Genomic DNA, 18,602 nt, shown 5'->3' on the forward strand with positions numbered 1-18,602 from the left:
CACAATCAAAAATATCATCTTCATAAAAGCTGGGGAATGGCACCCTTAAGAGAAATTGATCTCGGAGCAGGCAAAAGACACCTGACTATTTCAACAACAATGACAGAATGGTAATGATTGAAGGACAGATCTGAACTTAAGTGATTATGATAGACACCATAATTCCTCAAAAGTATTTTCAAGCCAAATACTTCAGAAGTGAAAACACTGCTGTTGTACAGGAACCACATTAGCTAATTTGTGCACAGACAACTTCTACAAACATTAATGACAGAGTTTTTTTTGAGATGCTGTTTGTTAGATAAATATTGGCAGTATACCGTGATAACTCCTCGGTGACAAAAGTCATTATATATTTTGCATCTACTCAATGGACAGACAGGGCCCTACTTCAATGTCACATCTGAAATCAAAACTCTGATGCAGAAATAGCATACAAATTTAAACACAGAACGAACAATCAGGTGACAGAATTGCAACAGAAGAATGCAGGATTATGAGAAATTGAACATCTTGCAGATATCAGCAAGGACAGTATGCATAATAGAAACAGGAGTCAAATAATCATCAAACTCTTCGAATGTACCCTTGTGGCTATAGGAAGAAAAATCATGTCAAGAATCTCACAAATTATGTTGCGATAAGGAGAGAATGAAAGTATGGATTCAGAGAAATGCATCAGCAAGAGGTGTAGAAAGCGCAGTAGACAACGAACTTGCTAGACTGAGTTCCCTTCTTAGTCAGAAATAAATAGTTCATCTTTGTTTCCGTCATGAGATGCTCAGAACTGATTTTACCAAAGGACCAATTGGATTTATTGTGATCATGTGTGGAGGGGGGGGGGTCTCTTCAGAGTAGTCCTGCAGCTAAGTTTAGCCACTCCTGACATCCAAGAATTACGCAAACAACTGACTGAGCATTTAGCCAAAACAAAAACTACAGCACAGCATCCTCTTTATCTACCTTCAGTTCTTCTTCTCCCAATCATTTAACTTCACGTACCGTGAGCATATTGATCCCCATTAATTATCTAGATTGTGGTGTGAAAATTGTAGTCATTCAGCCTTGGCAGTGTGGTCTTAAAACCCAGTCAACTGCTTTCAACTTGCACTTAATTCTTATTCATTGCTTGCTTCTGTTTGAATTGTGCAGCCTGAAATTTAGAAAAGGGCAGCCTGTGACATCTTATTGGATTATGAATCCCAAATTGTTCATGCTTGTAACCTGTGATTTAAACAAACTTAACAGGAATAAGCTATCTTTTCATCTTTGGGAGCAGGGAAGAATCTTTGAGATCAAAGAATTCTAATTTGGTCAGATTTTAAAATGTGTTCACTTAGGAGACAAAAACATTAGAGACTGCCCTTTCCAAACATCCACAATCTGTACAGGCCAACAAATAAAGCAATAAGCAAACAGGAGTGAACTGTTCAAGCTTTAAGAGTAGATAGGCATATCCTGAAAAGGGTAAAAAAGTGAATGTTAAGACTGCACATAATACACTGATCATTTCAATCAGATATTTCATAAAAACCTCACCCAAAGACAGTAACCAAGGGATTTTGTGATCAACAAAGCAATGGTGCTCCAAACCAGCTGCAAAGAAAGCCTTGGAGAGATACCTTAAAATTCTGTGGCTAGAACTTTCACATCTCTTGATTAATTGCAGTATTGTTTAACAGGAATACAGAGTTAAGTTCAAGTAATGCCATCAAGCTATGCAAACAGCAACTCACAGAGGAGTGATCAAACAGTAAACTATGAAATCAAAAGCACATACCAATTTTTAAAAATTAGTTAGAATGCACAATAAAGACTGAGACAAACAAATGGTGAAGAAAGGTGGAAGCTGAAACACTATGAACAAAATTTAAATTTCAATTATTTAGATCTGAAAACATGCAACATTCGCCAAACATAAAATTATTTTCATGATCAAATTTGTTGTTCAGCAGCAGTTTTTACAATCACCAATAAAAATTCAGATGCTTCACTGAACGAAGAAGGGTTTTGTCTGGTGGCTAGTATGGATGGGACAGCAGGACCACAGCACTTCCTGCAGAAAAGTGAACGACAAACTGCAAGCTCAGGATTGTCACATTAATCTGCACTAAACCTTGAAACTGGGATCACAGTCCATCAAAAACCCTGCAAGTTCAGAGCATTTGTCTGCCTAAAAAGGGAGAGAATGGAAGACACTGAACAGATTAAAGAATTGGTCCAACTAAACATAAGACCCAGACTGCAACTGAGTTTCTGCAGAAAATACTAAATGACAACGTCGTTTATCTTAATTTCTGATCAATCTTACTCTGCTGTTCTGGACCAAGTGGGTGTGACTACCTATTTGTCAAGTGAATACTGCCAGCAGGACTTTTACGTTTGGGATGCTATCCTCTGGCCTTATTGAATATAAAGGAATGCAAGAGGAGTTAGCCTTTAGTACAATGCACATTGTCAAGTGACAGAAACTGAAACAAACACTGGCAGATCTGTAGTCATTAAGACTACCGGATATATTGAAAGTAAATTTAATCATATACTTTGTTCTGAAATTCTGCAAGAATTCTGTCAAGATAGCATTCTCAGTTTTCTCATTCCAAGTGCACAATTAATAGATTCATAAATATCTGACAATTGACCATGTCCCTTTATCTTTAGCTGCATTTCAGATTCTGTGTTCCTAAACATGTTTAGCTTGAGGCCCATTCTTTTTTAAAAGTGTCAACTTTTTTCACCCCCCACAACCCCAAACCACAATTTGCTTATTATATTTATGATACAGTAAAAGGCAATTATACAATAGTCATAGCACAGTTTCATAAACCAGATCAACTATTTTCAGTAATGCATGCATCTTTTAAATCATACATGTGCACTCTGTTTGGAATATTTGACTATACTTACGTAGTACAGCTATTTCTCATACTTACATTCCCATAGGAAACACCCACAACTAACAATCTTTTATATATTCATACATGCAACTATAAAATCATAATGTTGAATTCAAGCCTGTAATTTGGATCAATGGTTTAAGCAATAGATAATACATCTGCTTCTTTAGAAATACTGGTTGTCAAGTACTTTCTGCACTGCAAGTGTGATCTTCCCAACTCCTATGCATTCATAAATCAAACTGTAGAGCTGATGGGTCATGCAGATTCTGCCAGTCTACTCAGTGCACACATTCATCAGGAGAAGTATTACTCACTCAGATAAAAAACCTGATGCCATAATGAGCCCCAGTGAACCAATAAACAGCTCCATTGACAATGCCTGTCTGTTCCACTCCATTCTGTCACAGATTCATCACTAGCTCTTGGAAGCTAACATGCAATAAATCATACTCTCATTCACCACAAGCTATTTTCTTCAAACTAAGATCTTACTAAAAATTAGGTTAAGAATAATAGGGTGACTTCATGGTCACTTAGTAGTGAATGTGGTAGATAATACAGTAAGAATAGGGTGCTTTAGGTGAGCAGTTGACTCCACAAAATTTACCTATGTTACCATGCAAACATTATAAACTACTAGATTCAAACCTTACCTACAATTACTTGGTCAAAATAAAAAACCATGGAAATGCACCCCCATATTGGCAATAATATTTAGTCCACTGTAAGAATGTCAACCTATTTTTCACAATACCAGACTGCATTTAAAAATGTTTCCCTGGAAATGGGAAAATAATACAACTACGTATCTGCAAACTAAGGAAAGTACATGACAGATTTTAAAATGGCAATGACTGTGCTTAAGGCTGGAGTGGAGCCCCTTTATTTAATGCTTTAGGTACAACTCCCTTCTTTATCAAGTGTCTTACATCATAAAGCATTATTTTAAAGCAGGTTGGTTCGATCACACAGTTACGTTTTTCTTTATACCTTGCCATACAAATGTGCAATCCTCGGTTTTAAGAAATTTTCAATTGACCCAAGCTCAGTTTTCTGGGAAGAGCTTCAGAATTTTCACCATCATTTGTATTAAAGAGTACTATCTGGCATCAATTTAACCATGTTCAATCACATTACCCTTTCATTTTCTGTATTCACTTGAATACAAGTCAACATAGTGATTTACAATCGTATATAATTACCCAATCTTACTTTATGCTTCCAAAGATAGAGCTAACATTGTGAATAATGCAAATACCTTTACAGAAATACAGAATAGTGCTTTATTTGCAAACAATTTGAGCATTACATCATAAACAAAATTAATGCATACCCTTTCAGGCTGTGCAAACGTTCCAGCATTGCAAGGTGTCCTAGGATCCCACAGCTTGACAGTTTGATCCCAACTTCCCGTAACCATTACATTCACCTCTGGGCAGTATTCAACACAACGAATTGAAGCATCATGTGAACCCACAATTGTTTCTACAAAAAAAAAGGCAAATTTGAGTATATTTTAAAGCAAAAAGAGCTGGTTATTTATCTTTCTTTATTGTCGTTACAATGCCAGTGTCAACATCTGGGGGTACACCCTTCAAAAGGCCATGCAAGTCAAAGATAGATTGTCCTTGTATTCCATCTCAGGTTACATTGGGACCCATTGTATCCAGATGACATGCAGGAAATGCTGATTTTTCATAAATACTTTTGCTATCTTGAGCTGCTGGATATTAAAAATATTCATATTTTCATCCACAATTCATCCAGCCACCAATTAAGCAAATGAAAACCACCAAGACGTAAAGGTCACATCATCACGTAGAACAAAGCAGCTAGCCAGAACTATAAAAAGTGAACATAATGTAAAAACTTGGACTTCAAGGTTAAAAACTTGGCCACAAACTGAAAACTGGAATCTCTCCAGTCTATATGTTTATTGTATAAAGTATTCCTCTGATGTCAATCAGAGAATCATCAAATCTGTTTGAAAAGGAATGAACTTGTGTCCCTAGGCCACTTCACTGACATCAATAATATGGAGTGTCTACAGTGCAAACCAGGGGCAGGAGTGGAAAGAGGTTCAAATCAATCCAAGGGCTACTCTGGGATTACCCTCTTCCAAAACAGTCCTCAAATCAATTGAAGTAATGACTCTTCTCCACAAACCCAACTTTCTAAGTGTTTGCAATGCAATCCATCTTTGTCATACTAGGTTTTGCTCAAAGCCATGTGTTGCACGTATATAATAGAAGTTGATCCATCCCTTAATTTTACTTTTCCCCCCTCAGCATTATAGGAATATGTCCCCCATTTTAATCACTCAACAGTTTTTGCAATCAACACAGGAGATGTTAAAAAAGCTTGCCCATTAAGACAATAAAACATTATATCTTAACTCGCAAGAATACAAAATTAGAAATTAGATATGTGTACTATTATCTTCTTCAATCTTTCAGTACAAAAAATTGTCCATCACAAGTTCATCAAATATATCCCCACAAACAATGTATACTTCTAAACTGCAAATTGGAATCAGTAGCTACTGAATTCTAAATCAAACAGTAGAAGGAACATCAGAGGCATTTAAAATGAAAAAGGATTTGGAACATGGAAATATTAACAGTCTTCACACTGGTTACGGAATCCTGAACAATGGAATAAAACTGGAGAAATGTGACATATTACAAAAAAGAAAAATAATTTTATAGAAGGTTGAGAAACTGCACAATACATGATCTGTTAGTTACTAAAACAGGGGCAACGCCAACATTTAGAAATAGGTTAGATGGGTGTTTGAGGGAAAGAGAAATAAAGCTATAATGGACAGATTGAGCAAACGATTAGGCCTACTGTGAGTAGGATAACACTAGCATGGACTGTTTAGGGCAAATAGAAATTAGAATAAAACATTAGGCTGCATTAAAAGAAACAAACAGGAAATACATTTAGTTTTTTGTTAATTTATAATTTGCTGTCAAACTTTTTTGACCAGAAGTCAGACACACAGTAACAGAAACAGACCCTTCAGACAAACTCGCCCTGTTTTCCCAAACAAACCTAGTCACATTTGCCTGTGTTTGGCCCATATCCCTCCAAACTTTTCCTATTTATACATCTGTCCAAACATCTTTTAAATGTTGTAACTATACCTGCATCTACCACTTCCTCTGGCAGTTCATTCCACATAGGAGTCATGAACTTTAAAGGTTGCCTCACAGGTCCCTTTTAAATATTTCTCCTCGCACCCTAAAAATATGCCTTGTGGTTTTGATCTCCCCGACTTTAAGGAAAATACCTTTACTATTTTTCACTTTATCTATGCCCCTCATGATTTTATAAACTGCTACCTTCTATGCTCCAGTGAAAAAGTCCTACCCTATGTAGCCTCTCTTTAAAATTCAAACCCTCCAGTCCCAGCAACATTCTGGAAAATCCTTTCTGCACCCTTTCCAATTTAATAATATCCTTCTGTAGCACGGCAACCAGAAATGGAAACAGTACACCAGAAGTGGCCTCTCAAATATCCAGTGCAACCTCAACATGACATCACAACTCCTATAATCAACACTATGATCAACGATAATGTCTTCCTAACCATCCTGTCTACCTGGGAGTCTCTGATCGACAATGTTGCCAGAGTCTGATCATTAACTGTACAAGTCCTGCCCTTGTTCATTTTACCAAAATGCAACACCTTACATTTATCCATCTGCCACTCCTCAGCCCATTGGCCCAATTGATCAAGATGTATTTGTAACCTTAGATAACCTGCTTCACTATCCATTATACCATTAATTTTGGCAGCATCAGCAAACTTAATAAGCATGCCTCCTAAATACTCATCCAAATCTTTTATACAATGACAAACAAAAGTAAACCCTACTCCAATTCCTCTGGAACATCGCTGGTCACGGGCCTTCAGTTCAAACAACAACCCCCCACCACATCTCACTGTCAAGAGAATTTTGTATCCAACCGGCAAGTTATCCCTGATTCCCACGTGATCAAATTTTACTAAATCAGTCTACCATGCGGAACCTTGTCAAAGGCTTTACTAGAAATTCAACTCAGGCAAAAGGCTCCATAATCCCAATCACAACATGAAAGCATAATTTGCTTAAAAAGCTTTTCAAGAACATCATGTAACTCCTTAACAGCATTTATTATAAGCATTTCTCACCCTGGTCTGTATTTAAATCCCGCATTTTCAGTGAGAGGTCCAACCCGCCACTCCATGAATGTGTTGGATCCTAGTTACAGGGGTAGTGGGGATGAAGGTATTGAGAAAAATTAAACACTTAGTGCTCAACATAATTTGGTACACTAATGAAACCAATATTGATCCCACATTTACCAAATAGAACATTTATGCTTATTCTTTTTCAAAAATTTCCCAGCACTTTTAAAAAAGGTTTAAAAGAAACACACCGTTTTGCCTCTAGACAAAATGAAAATCATAAGCGATCATAATCTGCATTTCACCCTTCAAAATTAAAATTTTCCAACTTATAAAGTGAGTAATACCAACAAACATAACTTACTGAAACGGTATGCCAAGTATAACAGTGTTTCACTGTTTGCCAACAAGCTATAAAATAGCTTGCAAATTCAACATTATCTATCCCACGTTAGAGGCTAAGATTTAGGACACCAAGCCAGAGTCTCAGAATAATGGCCTGATTACTCATCATTTCAGCTGTAAATAATTTCTTAATTGAAAGGGTCGTGAATCTTTGAAATTATTTACAGAGAAATTGAAGAATAAGGGCAGGGTGCAGCAAGAAGAGTTGAGATGCAGACTTGGCAGTACAGGCTTCTTTTTTTAAAACGTTCTCTAAAATCAGTCATGCTCGTTTTCTACCTTAGGTAAACTAGGTACATAACCCTTAGGATTATCAAAAAGCACGGGTTTTTCAAATCTGCTGACAAATGTGCAGATCAATAGACAAACAATGCAGTAAAATAATCGAAGAAGGATCAAGAGTACCTTTTCTATTGCAAAGAGCAAATGACATTTAATATTGCTAAATGTAAATGGTTTACACAGCTGTTTTAGTCATTTTTCAGTGCACATTTTTGGTTTATAATATATGATGATCAGGATAAGAGCTGACAATACTTAAGTGCTGGCACTGGATCCAAGTATTTAAATATTAGCAAAAATGCAGACCACGAATACTGAAATTATACTAAAAAGCTCTCCACAGCATTAGTCAGACCCCCTAAAAAAAAATTGCACACAATTCCAGTGACTTTATAAACACAGACATGCACTGGATGTCATACAGCTTCTCATCAGGAGAGCAAACACACATTGTGTAGCTGTCACAAATAATATGGCAAGTCCTGGGTTAAAGGGTTTAAAAATAATCAAAAAAGATGACAATGAACACCCTCATACTGAAAGAATAATGAATATTCTGGGGAGAAAGTAATCTAATGTTACAAGATAAAGGGAATCACACAAAAGAAACATAAATGGCAAATAACAGGAATGAGAGAAACAAGAATAAATTAGAAAGCAAGTGAAATAAAATAAGTTTATCAAATTGGGAGCTTTCAGTTTAAAGATTAATACAAAAACAATAAATTAAATTGTAGTACTCAAGATATGCAAAGTTGCTTTGTGGAATATGGTATATTAATAGAAACAGCTTAGGTTCAGGCTGATATCAGAGATATTTGACAGTGAACTCTTACTGGCAATATTATACAGTTATCCAAAGTAGATATCCATACTGCTACCAGATAAAACATTTTTCAAACATTCTAGGTTAGCAAAACTCAGCAGCAAAATAAATCTCTTCTCACATGAAAAGCGCAGTCCAGGACAGCTGCTGAATGCTGGTACTTGAGGCGCATGTTATTTGATGTGATATCATACAAACGGACAGTACAATCCCAGGATGATACCAATAGGAACTGGGAGGTGTTCGGACTGAACTTAATGGCAGAGATACCATCTTCAGGACACTGGTTCAATTTGAATTCATTTGATCCAGTCATCTGGAAATAAGCAACATAATATTTCAGTCATGTTAGTTCTGATTATTAAACTTCAAACCAAGATCAAAGAAACAGTGGAGAAGATTAATTTGTTACGACCCTCAGTAATGATCATAACTGGTTTAATGTAAATATCACTTAATACTTGCAATACACCAAGAGCTTTGTGTTCTCTCCAATTGCTTTCAATAACAAGGCCTACACAGCTTTCTTTCTCTTCAAGAGGAAGACTTGATCATGGGAAAGGCAACCTCAGTAATAAGAATGACCAGAAGAATAAAATGGGTCACCTTTCTTCCAGAAATATGGCCAAATGCAGGCAAATAGAACTAGTTTAGTTTGGGAAACCGCTCAGCACAGATGATTCAGACCAAAAGGACTGTTTGCTTGCTGTGTGACTCTAATTTAGAGCTTTATAAAAAATGTCTCCTTCACATACTAACCAAATGGTGTCAGAACAAAAGTCAAAATAAAAGCTGAACCATGTAAAATAAATTATCAAATCAAAGATGAAATTGTCAATATCTTGTGAAAATGCACAATACAGGCACTATTCGTATCTGCCGAACGCAGTTGTTTTATAGACATTTGACTAAGTTAACGCTATTAACTTTGGACCTCAGGGTACCCTAGAGAACTGCAATATCAATTGCCTTATGTCAAACATCAGCAAAGCTGTGGACTTGTTGAGCTAATGGCCAACTTTTGCACTTAAAAATTCTTAGTGATGAATCCTGTCTGTAACAGATTGTTCAGGTAAACCACTCAGAGAAGTGTATAAAATACAACTTTATTCTTCAAGCTACATAAAACTTTAATATCTATTTTAGATCTATTCTGGAAGTAAATTTCATTGTGCCTGTCCTGTGCTTTGTCACAGTGACAATATTTAAAACTGGTAACAAAACATGAGTGACAGAAGCAAATCATAATGAAGCACTAAGTACTAAAATAGTAGTAATTGAATATATAGCCCTAAAAGCATGTAGATACTTTCCTGATTAAAAAAAACATATTTAAGGTTAAAAGCAATTTATATGTTTAAAGATAGGCTGTGTGTTCATCAGCAAACATGACCCCGAGTTGCAATTTACTTGCCATTTAACTCTCCAGTTCCCCTGGGTTGTTCCATAACTGGCCAACTATACCAATTCGATGAAGTTCAGTGTAAACTTAAGAGTCATAATCTTTCAATTAGGTATCTTCCAAGGTTTCAACCTACACCTCTACTTCCATTTACTCTTCCACACCAGGTGGTGGCTAGAGAGGACAGCTGTATCGAAGTTGTGGAACTGGGTGAATGCACACACACCTGTTTTTTTTTTGTAGATATTTTTATTGAAATTTAACATTTTTGCAAATTTACAAAAATAAACAAAACTCTCAAATACAAACATTGATGTACAATTAAATCATATATAATAGTCATAATTTAACAAAGAAAAGAGAAAGAAAGAAAACAAAAAAAGAAAAAAAAAGAAACGAAAAAAGAAAGAAAAAAAAACTCAACTTTCTACTAATCTAACCTATAACTAACCAGAGTGTATACCTAAGTATCTTACATGCTCGGAATGTATAAACATCAAATATAATAAAACCCGTATTCGCGCAGGATTCCTCTCCCAAGGGGCCCCGGAGCAGCCCGGTCTGAAATCTTCACTAAATAAAAGCCCTTGTTAGGATAGCCGAAATATCTGCATTTATATAATTCAAAAAGGGCTGCCATATTTTATAAAATAATTCAGTCTTTCGGTGCACCATATTTGTGAGGAAGTCAAGGGGGATATATTCCATAATTAATCTGTGCCAATTTGAAAGTCCAGGGGGGCCCTCAGCCACCCAGTTCACCAAAATATTTTTCCTTGCACAGAAAGAGAGAATAGAAAATAGTCTCTTCCCATGCATATCCAGAGATGAGAGGTTCGAAAAGCCCAAAAGGAGAGATACAGGGTCCACCCTAATTTCCGTTCCTAAAATTTCTGTCAGGGTATTTGCCACTTTAGTCCAGTATCTGCGGATTTTCTGACAAGTCCACAGACAATGTACAAGAGTACCCACCTCTATTTTGCATTTAGGACACATTGGAGATGCTCCTGCCTTAAATTTTGCCAGTCGAGCCGGAGCTATATGGGCCCTATGAAGTATCTTTAGTTGGATAGCCTGAGTTCTGTTACAGATAGCAATTCTTCTAGCATTTTCCCAAATGTCATTCCACATATCCTCAGAGATTTCTAGCCCCAAGTCCTGCTCCCATGTTTTAAGCAGGTCATCCATGTCTCCTGAGACTCCATCATGTAGCAAATGGTATATAGTACTAACGGAGGATGCCCCCGCTAGTCGTAAGACATTACGTTCTCTGTCTGATTTTTAAAGACTATCTATTAATGTAGTCTTCCTCTGTATATAATCTCGAACTTGGAAGTATCGAAAGAGATCCCCATTAGGTATTCCGAATTTCAGACGCAGCTGCTCAAAGGACATCAGGATCCCATCTTTAAATAGGTCCCCTAAGCATGAGATGCCCCTGGATCTCCAGAGTTTAAAGGTGGCATCTGTAATCCCCGGTTGGAATCCCCATGCGCCTACTATTGGTGCATGGGGGGATGTTTTATGTGAGTTACCCTCATTTTGCTGCATTATATTCCAGGCCTTAATTGTGTTTAATATTATGGGATTTTTACAGTGGTCTGTAATGATTTTCCTCTTATCTGAAAATACAAGGTTAATAAGTGGGTATTTTACTTGGGAGGCTTCGATATCCAGCCAAATTGATTGTGGATCAGATGAAACCCAATCAGCTATGTAACTTAGTAGGGAGCTTAACTGATATTTCCTAAAGTCTGGGAAGTCCAGTCCTCCCCTTGCCTGTGGAAGCTGTAGCTTCTTCAGCTTAATAAGGGGCCGTCTATGGTTCCAAATAAAGGAGCCCAACCAGCCATATAATTTACGTAGGGCTAGCCTTGGCAGCATCAGCGGGAGCATTCTCATAGGATATAAGAGACCGGGCAGAACATTCATTTTAATTAATGCTATTCTCCCTAGCCAGGAAATCGGAAGGTCTCTCCATCGCTGGAGGTCCTGCCTTATCCTTTCCATTAATTGTACAAAATTAGCCCTATACAGCTGATCAAATACTGGCGTGATAAAAATACCTAAATATAAGAAGCCCTCCAGGGACCAACAGAAGGGAAAAGGGGATCCGTCCATTAAGTGGGGTATCATAGCCAGACCACCCATTGGCATGGCTTCCGATTTTGAAAAATTAATTTTATAGCCTGAGAATGCACTAAATGTATTAATAACTTGAATTAGACGAGGCACTGACATTAAAGGATTACTGAGGAATAAGAGAACGTCATCTGCATAGAGGGTAATTTTGTGTTTACCTGTACCAATCCTCGGGGCCGTTATATTAGGATCAGTCCGAATGGCTTCTGCTAATGGTTCGATTATCAGTGTAAACAACAATGGTGAGAGAGGACATCCTTGACGGCAGCCCCTACCCACACTGAAGCCACCCGATCTTAACCCATTAGTAATAACAGCTGCTTTGGGGTCATTATACAATGTTGAAACCCATTTGGTAAACACCTGTCCAACGCCAAACCTTTCCAATGTGTAAAATAAATATGACCATTCAACCCTATCAAATGCCTTTTCCGCATCCAATGAAATTACTACTACTGGTATCTTTCCCTGATGACAGGCTTGGATCATATTCAAGACCCTTCTGATATTATTGGATGATCTGCAGCCCTTAATAAATCCCGTCTGGTCCTCCTTTATAATATATGGCAGTACCCTTTCTAGTCTTAGTGCTAACATTTTTGAGAGAATTTTAAAGTCTACATTTAGTAAGGATATTGGTCTGTAAGATGCACAATCTTCTGGGTCTTTTCCTTTTTTGAGGATAAGAGAAATATTTGCTTCTTTCAGCGTGGGCGGGAGACAGACCTGACTATGCGCAAAATTATACATATCCATAAGTGGGTCAACCAATATTCCTGTAAATTCTTTATAGAATTCAGCTTGAAAACCATCCGGGCCCGGTGCTTTTCCGCTCTGAAGTTGCCTAATTGCCTCAAGTATTTCTTGGACTGTTAAAGGGGTATTTAGGGCCGACACCTGTTCCGGAGTCAGGCCCGGGAAGGTCAATTTTTTTAAAAATGACTGCATCCTCCTAATCCTATCTTCACAATCCTGCGATCTATATAGTTCAGAATAAAATTCTTTAAAGGTCGCATTGATCTTTTTATGATCATGAGTCAGGGTACCTGTACTTTCCTTGATGGTTGGAATAGTTTGAAGGGCTTTCTTTTTCTTTGCAAGAAATGCTAAGTATCTACCCGGTTTGTCGCCATATTCATATAATCTTTGTTTCACAAATAATATTTCCCTTTTAGCCGTTTGAGTAAGCGCGGTGTTTAAAGCTGTCCTAAGAGCTGTAATCCTCTGCAATTTTGTGATAGAAGGTCTATCAGCGTATGCTGTTTCGGCTGCTTTTAGGCGAGCTTCGAGCAGACGCTGTTGCTCTCCCTTCATTTTCCTCTGGGTCGCTGAATAGGAGATGATCAAACCTCGTGCATAAGCTTTGATGGTCTCCCACATCATTGACGGATTGCTAGCCGTACCAGTATTAATTTCTAAAAACGTTTTAAGTTCTTGGGAGAAGTACTTTAAAAATTTGCTATCTTTTATCAGGAAGGGGTCCATACGCCAATGCCGAGCAGATGTCCCATTGTTCTTTACCTTAGTTTCCATGTATACAGCGGCATGGTCAGAGATTGCTATAGTACCTATTTTACAGGTTGCTATAGAGTTTAGAAAAATCGATGGGGCAAAAAACATATCAATTCTTGTGTGATATTTATGTGGATTAGAGTAGAAAGAAAAATCTCTACCCTGTGGATGGAGACATCTCCATACATCTACCAATCCTAATTCTTTATTCAGGTCCGCCAGTTGTCTAGATCTGGGAGATACTCCAGCGGCACTCTTGGGAATCCTGTCTATTTCCGGATCCATAATACAATTAAAGTCTCCCCCTATAATTGTATGACGGGCACCAAAGGCCATCAGTTTTGAAAAAGCTTCCGTTATGAATTTAAAGGGGTGTGCCGGGGGGCAGTATACATTTAAGATCCCATATTCCTCTCCATTTATGAGGGCTTTAATCAAAATATATCGTCCAGATTCGTCTTTTATCTGATTTAGAATTTTCAAAGGGAAGTTCTTCCGGACAAGGATAACGACTCCCCTGCTTTTTGAATTAAAAGAGGAAAAAAAGGCCTGATCAAATCCGCCCTGTCGTAATTTTAAGTGTTCTTTATCCGACAGGTGTGTCTCCTGTAGGAGAGCTATATCAACTCTCTCCTTCTTAAGATTTGATAATATTTTCTTCCTTTTAACTGGCGAATTACTTCCCCTGACATTCCAGGTGCACCACTTAACCAACTGTTCAGCCATAATCATCTGGACAAATCCGAGATCCCTCAGGAGGGGAAACCCTATCTAGAACATCCCGAGCATGGAGCATACAAGATTTACAAAAGTAAAGATTCTCTGATACACTCAAAACAATATAACAAAAAACTCTTTCTAAGTATAAAAAATATAAAACATTCCGAATTGGAGATTTTCTCCCTTGTTCCCAGGGAGCGTCACTTCCTCTCCCACAGTCCATCTTACCCTCTTCCAACCAGTGCCCCATCCTTGACCCAGGTGTTCCTCAATAAAATGAGGAGAATTCAAATATAATATAAAGCTAGAGTTAACAGTGAACACCCCACCCCCACCCACACCCACATCTAAATATATTTGGGAATATTAATACCATATATAACTATAAGATTACAATCTCAACATGTAATACTTAAATATAATACCACAAAATAACAGGGGAAAGAAAAACAACCCCGCTCCTAAAAACAGAAGTAAAATAGAATAAGGTAACCACCTCTCCCCATCAACATTAACCAAACGCCCCAACATATATATATATATATACATACACACATAGGGGGAAAGATAAGAAAAGATGAAGGGATGTAAACCAAAATAATGGGAAAGGCAGACCAGCGTCCACAATCTCTTACAGTTTATTTAAGAGACACACACCTGTTGATGCACACAGCCATGGAACGGTATGCATTTTAGGTCTGCCGACCTTTTCAAGGTGTGGCAGGTATCCGCATCTGAACTATTATGTTTTTACAATTCAGCATTTCTTTCCATATAATGTCTATTATTGACTCCTTTTGCCAGGGATCTTTGCCCCTTTCATAATTTAGTTACATAAGCAGTACTAGGATTAGTATATATAATTTGCAGTCATTTTATGATGTTGTAAAAAGAGCTTTTTTAATAAGCTATTTTTATTGAGAAAACATAGATTTTAATATTATAAGTACAAAACAACGCAATTCAAAACAGTACAAATATCAACCCGAAAATATCCCCAACCCACCCTCCTGTACAAAAAAGTTAAAAAAAACCTAAACTAGCTATCTAAATAACTAACAACAAACAAATAAATAATAATAACTCAGCCTAGCCAAACAAAACACTCATACATTCACAGTTCATCCTCCCTGGATAATGAACTTGTGAAACACTATCATTATGGCTATATAAAAGCCCTTAATCGTGTGACAGATAAATCTGTGTCCAGGTATTGCAAAAAAAAAAGGGCTGCCAAGCCTTGTAGAAATTCTCAGTTTTGTGGTGTAACATATTTGTGAGAAAATCCAGGGGAACATGCTCCATAATAATCTCCCGCCAACCCAACAAGCCTGGGGTTTTTTTGAATATCCAACCGAACAAGATATTCTTTCTTGCACAGAACTTGAGAATATTGTAAAGATTTTTCTTATGCACGTCTACAAAAAATACAGTGGGTAGGTCCAAAAGGAGAGAGAGAGAGAGAGAGAGAGATAGGGTCCTTCTCCACCTTACACCCAAACTCCACTCCATTGCGCCCATCACAGCATTCCAATATGTTTGAAGCATATTGCAAGACCAAAGACAATGGGTAAGAGTGCCCGTGCAGACCTTGCACTACGGACATGCTGAAGATACCCCTGGTTTAAATTTTGACAAATGGTCTAGAGCCAAGTAGACCCTGTGGAGAATCTTCAACTTTAAAACATGGGTCCTATTGCAAATTGATATCTTCCTTGCATTCATCCAAATATCATCCCATGCTTCTGAGGAAACTTCAACACCCAGCTCTCTTTTCCACATCTTGCAGAGCGGATCAGACTCATGAGGTGGCACCCCCCAATTGATGATATAAAGTACTGACAGAGAGTATACTCTTAGCCCTTAGCACCCCCCTCTCCATGTCAGATTTGCAGGGATCAAAAGTGTGTGTTTTTTTTAAATAAAATCCCTAAACTAGAAAAACAAATGAAAGAGGTCTCTATTAAATAACTCGTACTTCCATACTAACTGAACAAAGGACATCATTACGTCTCCCTCAAATAAATCGCCCATGCAAGAGACACCCCTAGCTGCCCAACGTTTAAATCGTGTATCTACCATACACGGTTGAAAACCCGGCATATCGACTAAAGGTGTAAACAAAGATGTTTTGCCAATTTTGCCTTCCCTCTGCCGAATTGCCCTCCATGCTTTAACAGTATTGGCAACTAGTGGGTTGTGGCAATATTCCCTAACTGTCCTCGTCTTGTCCAAAAACAGCAAACTGGTAAGGGGGCACCTTGCCTGGGAGGCTTCGATATCTAGCCATATTGAAAGAGGATCGCCACAAACCCAATCACTCACGTCGGTCAAAAATGAGCTAATTGGTAATTTTTAGTATCTGGAAGGTCCATTCCCCAATCTGTGAGGCAACTGCAGCTTGGTTAATTTAATGAGGGGCCGCTTACGATGCCAGATAAAGGAACTGAACTAGCCGGTCAGCCTCCTGAGTGTTTGCTTACTGAAAATCAAGTGGAGCATCAGTATAGGGCATAGCAAATGAGGGGGAATATTCATTTTAATGAGCACTATCCAACCCAACCACGAGACTGGAAGTGCCTCCCATCTTTGAAGATCTTGTTTAATTTTTCCAAATAATTGAACAAAATTGGCTTTAAACAACCAATCCAGAACTGGAGTAATGAATATGCCCAAACACACAAATCCCACCCCGTGACAATCTAAATGCGAATCTATTGTCACCCTCAGGAGCCAGCTCCTTCGTAAGACCACCCATAGGTATAGCCTCTGATTTAGCTAAATTAATCTTATACCCTGAAAAAGCACCAAACGCGTGAATGTATTGTATCAGGCAAGGCACCGAAACTGCTGGATGTGTCAAAAAAAAGTTAGGACATCATCTGCATCAGGCCTGACAGTATACTTATAAATTCCTTACAGAATTCACTGGGAAGTCCATCAGGACCGGGTGCCTTTCCATTCTGAAGCTGCCTCACAGCTTCCTGCACTTCTTGCTCTGATAATGGGGCATCGAGAAAGGACTGTTGTTCGGGAGTCACACCCAGGAGCTTCAGATCTCTAAAAAAGGATTCCATTTTGGCCAATCCTCAGATTGGTAAAACATTACTCTCCTTAGAATCACGTTTGGCTCCCAGACCTCTCCCTAATCGTCGTAATGGTTTGTGGGGCATTTCTCTTTCTGGCAAGGTATGCTACATATTTGCCTGGCTTGTCACCATGCTCGTATAACCTTTGCTTTGCAAAAGCCAGCTCCTTCTTTGCTGTCTATGTGAGCACGGAATTTAGTGCAGACCAGTGCCGTTATCCTTTGTAGTTTGATCAACGAGAGTCTGTCAAAGTAGGCCTTCTCGGCTACCTTCAACCGGGCTTCAAGGAGACGTTGCTACTCACCCTTCTGATGCTTCCTACTGGTGGAATATGAAATAATTAACCCCCATAGCATAGGCTTTGACAGTTTCCTAAAGGATGGATGAGTTATCAACCGAGCCTATGTTGATGTCTAGGAACACCCGAAATTCCCTAGAGAAATACTCCACAAACTTACTATCCATCAGGATAAAGGGATCCATTCGCCAGTACCTTGAACCCACTGTAACGTCCTTAGTCTTAACCATAATGGGCAGCATGGTGGCACAGTGGTTATCACTGATGCCTCACAGCGCCAAAGACCCGCCTCGGGCAACTGTCTGTGTGAAGTTTGCACATTCTCCCAGTGTCTGCGTGAGTTTCCTCTGAGTGCTCCTGTTTCCTCCCACAGTCCAAAGATGTGGGATCCTACTCCTGGATTCTGGAAGCCTCCATGACTCTCTCCTTATCCCGGTAACGATGGAACTGCACCAGGAGAGGACGAGGACGTTGACCCAGATCCGATCTCCGACGCGATGAGCCCTCTCTATCTTCAATCCTCTCATGCCAGCCTCCAAGTCAAGGAATTTGAGAAGCCAATCCTCAACGAATTCCGCAGGCCGCTCACCTTCCTTACCACCATGCAGACCAATGATCTGAATGTTTTTTCTCCTGCCCGTTTTCAAGATGATCCACTTGCTCACGCAAATTACGGATCTGCATTTTCAGAGCTTGGATCTCATCCTTGGATGAGCTGGTATCAACTTCCACCACTGTGACCCTGTGCTCCACTTCATCCATCCTCTTCTCCAGGTCTCCTAGCTGCTGCTCATGCTTCTGCAGCATGAGAGATATTGGAGACAGCTTTGCTTCAATCTGCTTCCCAGA

The 18,602-nt window shown here is 38.5% G+C and overlaps 1 protein-coding gene across 1 annotated transcript in view; it reads right to left on the reverse strand.

Moving 5' to 3' along the window:
- The window catches only part of bub3 (BUB3 mitotic checkpoint protein), a 42,858-nt gene that overhangs the window by 21,138 nt on the left and 3,118 nt on the right, over positions 1 to 18,602 (reverse strand). Inside the window, exons 2-4 of the mRNA XM_060842427.1 lie at positions 8,712 to 8,906; positions 7,081 to 7,150; positions 4,234 to 4,385 (exon numbers count right to left, since the gene is read on the reverse strand). Of these exons, the coding sequence (XP_060698410.1) occupies positions 4,234 to 4,385; positions 7,081 to 7,150; positions 8,712 to 8,906 (417 nt within the window). The remainder of the gene's footprint in view (positions 1 to 4,233; positions 4,386 to 7,080; positions 7,151 to 8,711; positions 8,907 to 18,602) is intronic.

The sequence above is a fragment of the Hemiscyllium ocellatum genome, chromosome 22 (genome assembly GCF_020745735.1).
Source record: "Hemiscyllium ocellatum isolate sHemOce1 chromosome 22, sHemOce1.pat.X.cur, whole genome shotgun sequence".
Classification (NCBI taxonomy): Eukaryota; Metazoa; Chordata; class Chondrichthyes; order Orectolobiformes; family Hemiscylliidae; genus Hemiscyllium; species Hemiscyllium ocellatum.